The sequence below is a fragment of the Ursus americanus genome, chromosome 5 (assembly GCF_024610735.1).
Source record: "Ursus americanus isolate L20-20 chromosome 5, mUrsAme1.1.p, whole genome shotgun sequence".
Lineage (NCBI taxonomy): Eukaryota > Metazoa > Chordata > Mammalia > Carnivora > Ursidae > Ursus > Ursus americanus.
Window position 1 is genome coordinate 83,192,592 of NC_142131.1, and position 9,547 is coordinate 83,202,138.

The following is a 9,547-nucleotide window of genomic DNA, read 5'->3' on the forward strand; positions in this document are numbered from 1 at the left end:
GTAAGCAATTCTCCCCTAGCTCCATTCCATCAGTACATTGCACTTATACCCTGTTGCTGAATGTTGGGAAACTAAGAGCATATCCTCACTTTTATACTACAAGCATTTTTTTTGGTGGATTACTAACTTTTTTGTAACTTTCCTAAGTGTTTACTTTTGTTGTGCCATAATACATTGGAAAACTTTTCCCACACTATGTCAAGTGAAAATAAAACAACAACAACAACAACCACAACAACAGTTGTAACCATTACCATGAAGGGTTAGACCTAAATTCGGAAGCTGATTTAACTTGAAGGTAAAGAAATTAGCCTTAGGGTCTCTCCCTTACACAGGTCCTTCAAATGCCATATCTTAGCTGTGTATCACACTTTTTTTTTCCTAAGGTAATCTCCCAAGACTATACATGTCAGGCTACTAAAATTGTAGGTTTGTCCCATGATAGATTAAAATTATTTCCATCGGTGGCTAACCTTGAGGGAAATGTTGACTACTTATGGGACTCAAACTTTATTTAAAATCAGAGATCTGGATTCCATACTTGAGAAACAAATAAACAAATCAAAAAATGGGCAGAAGATATGAACAGACACTTTTCCAATGAAGACATACAAATGGCTAACAGGCACATGAAAAAAATGTTCAAAATCATTAGCCATCAGGGACATTCAAATCAAAACCACACTGAGATACCACCTTACACCAGTTAGAATGGCAAAAAATAGACAAGGCAAGAAACAGCAATTGTTGGAGAGGATGTGGAGAAAGGGGATCCTTCCTAAGTTGTTGGTGGGAATGCAAGTTGGTACAGCCACTCTGGAAAACAGTGTGGAGGTCCCTTAAAAAGTTAAAAATTGACCTACCCTATGATCCAGCCATTGCACTACTGAGCATTTACCCCAAAGATACAGACGTAGTGAAGAGAAGGGCCATATGCACCCCAATGTTCATAGCAGCATTGTCCACAATAGCTAAATCGTGGAAGGAACCAAGATGCCCTTCAACAGATGACTGGATTAAGAAGTTGTGGTCCATATATACAATGGAATATTACTCAGCTATCAGAAAGAACGAGTTCTCAACATTTGCTACAACATGGACAGCACTGGAGGAGATAATGCTAAGTGAAATAAGTCAAGCAGAGAAAAACAATTATCATATGATTTCTCTCATCTATGGAATATAAGAACTAGGATGATCGGTAGGGGAAGAAAGGGATAAAGAAAGGAGGGTAATCAGAAGGGGGAATGAAGTATGAGAGACTATGGACTATGAGAAACAAACTGAGGGCCTCAGAGGGGAGGGGGGAGGGGGAATGAGATGGACCGGTGATGGGTGGTAAGGAGGGCACGTATTGCATGGTGCACTGGGTGTTATATGCAACTAATGAATCATCGAACTTTACATCGGAAACCGGGGATGTACTGTATGGTGACTAACATAATATAATAAAAAATCATTAAAATAAATAAATAAATAAATAAATAAATAAATAAATAAATAAAATCAGAGATCTGGATTCCATACTCATATTTTCCCCTCTTCAGACTGGCGTTCAATGATTAATGCTGCACTATTCTTTGTGGAGAAAGTCTTTTCACATCTAAGGTATTTTTTAGAAAAATAGACAATTTTATATATAAAATAATTGGGAGAAATGAAGATAAGAGATGGACTCATTTTAATAAGAACCTACTGATATAACATATTTAAACTACATAAAGTATAATGTAGACCTCTGCGTATTCCCTGTGAACTCTAGAGTATGTTACCTTGACTTTCAATTCTTGCAATTCTCTTTTTTCCCCTTTATTTTATTGTTGTTGTTGGTGGTGTTGGTTTCTTTTTTCAAATCTGTGTAGAATAATTGCTATATTTCATCCCATAAAGTTAGTTAAGGGGATTGATGGGTTAAAACCCAAAGTCACCTTAATTTCTACAGATTCAATAAATATTGTTGATATAAAAAAAGATTAAACTAGCAGCATGTTATTATATAAATTACTCTCTCTGAACTTAGGCACAATTTACCCATTTTGGAATCTAAGAAACTTGAGTTCTACTTTATAACCATACCAGTATTTTTAAAGATTTTCTTAAATTTATTTATTTGTCATAAATAAATAAATAAATAAATAAATAAATAACACACACAGGGGGAGTGGCAGGCAGAGGGAGAAGCAGGCTCCCTGCTGAGCAAGGAGCCTCATGACTGACTTGATCACCAGAACTCTGTGATCATGACCTGAACTGAAGGCAGACACTTAACCAAGTGAGCCACCCAGGTGTCCACATAACAATATTTTTAAGATTGTTGTGTCAGAGACAATGCACTATTTACCTAGAACATTTGTCATATCATGTGATTCCTCAGAAATTCTTACCTTTTGTATACACACAAAAATCAAACTGTGTATCGATTAAAAATTAATTATGCAAAATCGAAATCCATATACACATTTTAAAGATAAAATTCAGTTAAGTAAAACTTTTTGAAGCCCTATCAGATAAATTTGGTGATGTGATTGTTTCTCACTTTGATGAATATATGAAAGAATTGCCCAGATCTCAATTTTTTTTTTCTTTTGGAACTCTGACACCAGCTCTAATGAAGCATCATATAAAATGTAAAATATGTGCTTAATTGTTGACTGGAGACCAAGTCTTCCCAAAAGGGCTGTTGGAACCAAAATATGAAATTCCACCCTGAGAGTCACTTTGCTTTACGAGATTAAAAATCTTATAAGAAGAAAATGACTATGTATGTATAAATTATATTTTCTACTGAGTTTATCATGCATGCTAAATGCTTGAAGAAATATTTCCTAAGGCAAAAAAAAAATCACCAAAACCTTACAGAATTTTAGTACATTAACAGCTCCTAAAACATGTTTCAAATTAGAGATTTAAATATATTTTATTACTTTTGGAATTTGTTGTTTTTGCTTTTCTGCTGATGTGCCATGTTAAGTAGTTTAACTATTCAGATTATTTGTAGTTCTGCCTGAGTAACTCTTCTTTTACATGATTAACAAATACTATTATTTCATTAAAATTGTTATTAAAGAAGAAATTGTTGTAACTCTGTAATTACTACCCTTATATGGGTGTAAGGATTTCTTTCTATATATACTATTACAGATACATCTTCCATTCCTTTTTTAATGTTTTATTTTAAGAAAAAAATTCTAGAAGAATGTGATACGGCTCTATATAAGACACTATATGCCTCAAAGGAAATGACTTTTATATTAATTATTTTATAAAATTAAAGAAAATGTGTATGTTTACTCATCTAGAAGAAGATATAGTGTTTTAAGGAAATATCATCTTCTTTAGTTTCAAAGACATTGTTTGGTGGAGGGAAAGAAATCTTCACAATAACAATCACTCAGCTATCAAATTGGTGTTTAATCTGCCAAGTCCTCTGAGGTAAGTGAAAAGAATTTGGTGTGGCTTGATGAGTTTCCTACAACTTATATTGAAAAAGAAAACATGCAATTAGTCTCAGACAAACTAAAGAAATGCATTTCATTTTGATGATTATATCCTGTGAATGTGTGAATTTTTTCTTGTTGTTGTTGTTTTTGTAAAATTATGTAAAACATAAAACTGTATTTGGATTTATAATGGGGATTGGCCAAGAATATCACTTTCTTTTTCTTTTTCTTTTCTTTTTTTCTTTTTCTCTTTTTCTTTCTTTCCTTTTTTTAATGTTAGCCACTGTGGTGTGAATTCTATTATGCATCTAACATGTGCATAGTCTCAATTGGTATATTTCTTAGTTGGCTATGTTATCAACATATTGTTAAAGTGATTTATGTGAAAAGAATATAGAGTTAAGTATTTGAGACTTGTTTGGTCTTATATTGAATATGAATCATCCCAGGTTTAAATGATAAAGTGGATGAAGGCCACCTTGTCACAGTGAAATAGGGCTAGAGTTTGGTAGCAGTGTGTACTTCTTATGTAATAAAGCATGACCTTGGAACATCCTTGTATTTTTGATTGGGCTAGTGAACACTTTTGTTTCCTTCTTTTTAAACCATATCATTTTGCATTATGTTAGGCACAAATTTATATCCAAACTTATTTTTGAAATAATGAAAATTAGTAACCATAATTTATGTAAAGTATTTCAGGAAATTAAAAAAAAGTTACATGGTGAGAATTTTATGCATTTCTAATAAAATAAAATATTTTGTAAGTTGTATAGTTCCATACAGGTCCTGGTTATTATTAATAATTCCATTTTGATATTTACCTTATTATTGATTGAAAATGTGAAGGAGCTAACACATTTTCTATATGTATGGCTTCCATTTCTACTAATTTCTTTAGTTTCTAACTCCTGACATCAGTTACCTAATATCTTTACTTTAAATAAAATTTACACCAAAGATTTTTAATAAAAGCAGAATTCAAAATTCAAGGGAAATGTGGCAGGAAAACAATGCAAAAATATATGTGGACTATGATATAAATCATGAAGTTTTATTATGATGAAAATATATATAATCGCATATTGATCAAGTTTTTTTAGGTAGAAATTTTGACTTTCAGTTTATGGATCTAATAACGTATAACTTGTTCTGAAATCCATCATCATAAATATAAACTTTAATATTGCTTCCTTTCTCTTGCCAAGTTTCCAGTTTATTTTTAAAACAAACTTTAAGGTGGTGTTATTTTAAATTTTTTACTTCATCTTGAAATTCCAAGATATTACTTAGTGCATCAGAGCTACATGTTAATTATAGTTTTTTTTTTTAAGATTGGGAATTGTAATTTTTAAATTATATTGGTGAACATATCATAAAAGTTGTCAGTCCTCAAATATATTTATTTTATATTAATGTGAATAGAACTCACATTCAGAATTTTATCTACAACTGGAAATGCTTTTGGATGTTGGAGGAAGTGTCTGCGTGCTTCACAATTTCTTTTTTGGAGGAAAGAAGATGCAAGATATATTTTAGGTGCTTCTTACCTTAACATGCATTTTCGTACCTTTTCCTCATCTATCAAATGAATTTTTTTATTTATAATACATTAATGTGCCATAGCCTAAAATTAATTTCCTGAACTTTATGAAAATATTTTTACAGCATTTAATGTTTTTATTTTAATTTTTTAAAAAGATTTTATTTATTTATTTATTTATTTATTTATTTATTTATTTATTAGTGAGAGAGCACACAAGGAGGGGGAGCAGCAGACAGAGGGAGAAGCAGGCTCCCTATTGAGAAAGGAGCCTGGTGCAGACTCCATCCCAAGACCCTGGGATTATGACCTGAGCCAAAGGCAGCTGCTTAACTGACTGAGCCCCACAGGTGTTTCATTCAATGTTTTTAATACTTACCAAAGTATTACCTTTTGGAATCAGAGGTGGGGGGGGAATGATTAGATAACTTTGTATATGTTTAAAAAGGACTAAAAAATATGTATTTAAAGAGCGAAAAAGAGGATAAAACATGTATTCTTCAAAGTGGACAGAAATTTAGAGTGATTTTAATACTGCCATAATTTCATTGGGTAATCAAGTGTGAGTAATACATCTGATAATCAATAAATATAGAGCTAAGGGAAATTGAATACACATACGTTCTCTAAAAGTTGACTTGTTTGTAGAGACATTGATTAAGCTCTGATCATCCAGGGTTTATTTTCTGAAAGTTACTGGAATGAGATAAATTGTTTTCCATTCATTTTTGCAAAGAAAATGAAAGTAGTGTACAGTCTCTGTATTTCACTTGGCTAGGGGAATGGTGTGGAGCCAATTCAAGACATTTAATAGTAATCATTTTCTTTTTTCTTGAAGTGCAGTCATTGTCCTTACATGGAATCTTCAGATATGAGCTGATATTTCAGATATTTCAAATTAAACTATGAAGACAGGAAATGAAAGCATCAAAACAGTTTTTATACTTTCTGGTCTTTTCCAATATGGCCACATGGACATTTTCCTTTTTGTTGCCATTATAATCCTCTTTGCAGTGGCTCTGATGGGGAATTTGATACTGTTCCTTCTCATTCAACTGGACACCAGACTCCACACTCCAATGTACTTTCTACTCAGTCAGCTCTCCTTCATGGATATAATGAACATTTCCACCACAGTGCCCAAGATGGCCACTGACTTTCTGTCAAATAGTAAGACCATTACATTTTTAGGCTGTGAGATTCAAACATTTGTGTTCATAGTCCTTGGTGGAACTGAAGCTCTTCTCCTTGGTTTCATGTCTTATGATCGATATGCAGCCATCTGTTATCCTTTACATTATCCTTTACTCATGAGCAAGAAAATCTGTTGGTTCATGGTCACATGTGCATGGACCAGTTGTTCTATCAATGCTTTAGTACATACATTGTATGTATTTCATCTTCCATTTTGTAGATCACAGCTCATCAACCACTTTTTCTGTGAACTTCCATCTCTATTACAACTGGCATGTCAGAACACTTCCCAGTATGAGTACACAGTCCTCCTGAGTGGGCTTATTATTCTGCTGCTACCATTCATGGCCATTCTAGCTTCCTATGCCCGTGTACTTACTGTGGTGTTCCAGATGAGCTCAGGTAAAGGACAGACAAAAGCTATCTCCACTTGTTCCTCTCACCTGATTGTGGCAAGCCTATTTTATGTGACTGCTCTCTCCACCTATACAAGGCCACACTCCTTGCATTCTCCAGGACAGGATAAGGCAGTGGCAGTGTTTTACACCATCATCACACCTCTTCTGAACCCATTTATCTACAGCCTGAGGAATAAGGAGGTTATTGGGGCCATGAGAAGACTGTTGGTATAATGGATATTTGTACAGGAAATATCACTTTGGGAAACCCTTATTGATTGAGATTAAATAACATGGGTCATTTTCTCTGGAATACTGTTTTAGAATATGTAAACTCTCAGAAATATTAATGAAATAAATAAACTGGTAAGTATCTTGAATCCTGCTGGTTTCAGAATGGCTTAAAAATATTTTTTGAAACTGGATGCATTGCCGATCTGCAAGCTGGAAATATGTGTTATTATCAATATTATTTAGCTTCTAAAGCAATAGATTTCATTCCTGTCAACTCAGTATTTGCATGTCACAACACATATTTTGTAATATCCTCCTTAATATCTGAAACACAATGAAAAGGAGATATAATCTATTCAAACACATAACATTAAAAAGTTCTGTATAAATATATACCACAATGTAGAGCAGAGTACATAATTCATTCATTAATGCATTCATTCAACAACTGATTTAATGTTTTAACTACATATGACACTGCTATAGGCATTGGTGTTATAGGAGTAAATGATGATAAGAACTGACAGAAAACTTTGATCTCATTGTTTGCATTTCAATGTGAGGATATTTAAAATTAATAAAATGAATATAAAAAAACTACAATATATAAAATAAGAGTAATTAGTGGAAAAATAGCTGGAGGTTGGGATAAGAAAAGCCAGAAAATTTTGTAATTTTATTTAAAACAATCCTTGAACTTTACATCAAAAACCAGGGATGTACTGTATGGTGACTAACATAATATAATAAAAAATATTATTATAATTAAAAAAAGAAAAAGATTTCCAGAAAATAACACCAAGGAAATCCCACAGGCTTCAATATTCAAATGTCATAAATAAGAGCAATAAAATGTGATTGCCTGTTCATAAGAGGAACTACACTAGCAACCAGCAGCATCTTCTACCTAAGCATGCTAAAGTTGCTTTAAAGAAAACAAGTTATATTCAACTCAATGAAGCCAACATTTTCTTGTTCAAATGAGAAATGATGAATTTGTATCTTTCAATTCAACAAAATTTTAATATAGAATTAACTCTAATCTTTAAACTGAGATGTAAATTGTTTCAGAAAGCAATTATCTTCTTTGGCTCTGGCAAGGTAAACCAAATATAGACCCAAAACTAAAAAAAAAAAAATCCATGAAGTGGCAACTATAAATATTTGGTCAAAAATTCGACTGAGATGAGTAAATAATTCAAATTGATACTTCATAAAGAATGTTCTGGGGGGAAAAGAATGTTCTGGGCAAAAGAAGGAGCAAATGAAAATTCCTTGAGAAGGGAACATGACTGACAGGACAAAGAAAATGAAAGAGTAAATTGGTGGACTCTAATAGATGAGTAGAGTTAATGGATACAGAATTTGAAATGTGATGTTGACCATTGTGAGAAGCTTGGTTTTTAATACAAGAAAACTGGCAACCATTGCTGGGCTTGCAGAGAGGATTGAAATGGGCAATTAGGAGAGTATTGCAGTAGTGCAGTTGTTACAAGATAGTGCCTTGAGGTAAAGTAGTAATGTTAGAAAATCATGAAGTGACCAGTCTCCACAGATTAGTAGAAGGCAGACATTTGAATCTTATGGATTGATATGATGTGAAATGTGAGGGAATCATAAAAACAGAGAATTGGGCTAAGATCTTGGAATACAAAGTGGAAGTAAGAAATCATCATTATTACTGTTGAGGAAAATAATAAGGGCAACCTTTTTATCATCCAATTGTGCTCCTTCACTATTAGCACTCAATTCTAATATGGTCATCATTCTGACTTCAATCAACATAAATAAATAAAATAAATAAACAAAATTCTCTTGTGCACCTGGCTTCTTTTTCTTAATGTTTATAGATGCAACTTCAATAATGCAAGAAATGATGCTATTATTTTTATTGCTGTCTAGCATTGCATTGTACGAATGTATCACTATTGCTTTCATTGGATGCTTTTGCATTTTCAGCTATTAAAAATAAAAATGCTGTAACACTCCCTATATAAAACTTTGCTAATAGACACATGCATTGAATTCTTTTTTTAAGATTTTATTTATCTATTTGAGAGAGAAGGAGAGGGAGAGAGAGCAGGAGGGAGAGCAGAGAGCATAGGCAGTGAGGGGAGTTGCAGAGTAGAGGGAGAAACCAACTCCCCACTGAACAGGGAGCCTGATGAGTGGCTCAATCCAAGGACCGCAACATCATTACCTGAGCCAAAGGCAGGCACTTAACCAGCCAACTGGTTCTTTAAGTATAGGAACCCCATACTGAATTCTTTAAGTATATACCTAGGAATAAAGTTGTTTGGTCATAGATAAGGTGTATGCTTAGCTTTAATAAGACAATTTATTTATGGTATTAATATCAAATATTACAATCAGGAATATGTAACAACATCCTAGTGCTTATGTGTTGGTGTATGTAATGCAATGGATTTGTGCTTAATTTAAAATATAATTGTGATGAGTCCTACATGTTGTATGTAAGTGTTGAATTGCTATGTCATACCCCCAAAACTAATATTATACTGTATGTTAACTAACTGGAATTTAGATAAAAACAAGACAATATAAAAAAGGAAAAACATCAAAAAATACATATTTTTTTCATATAAGTTAAAGGCTCATTGACATCTATGTGCCCATTCAATGATTTTCATAACAATTTTATTTGTCTTAGGGGCACTCATTTTTGATTCAGAATAAATTAAGTATTTGGTCCATGGGTATCATTCTTTATTTAACTT

At 32.7% G+C, this 9,547-nt stretch overlaps 1 protein-coding gene across 1 annotated transcript; it reads left to right on the forward strand.

Moving 5' to 3' along the window:
- Positions 1-5,888: 5,888 nt before the first annotated feature.
- On the forward strand, positions 5,889-6,809 carry LOC123779403 (olfactory receptor 2AK2-like). The gene has a single exon (XM_045777494.2). The coding sequence runs from the start codon at positions 5,889-5,891 to the stop codon at positions 6,807-6,809; it is 921 nt and encodes a 306-aa protein (XP_045633450.1).
- The last annotated feature ends 2,738 nt before the right edge of the window (positions 6,810-9,547 follow it).

Bases quoted from the DNA above. Each gene is read 5' to 3' on its own strand.
- LOC123779403 (XM_045777494.2), top strand. From the start codon at position 5,889: ATGAAGACAGGAAATGAAAGCATCAAAACAGTTTTTATACTTTCTGGT.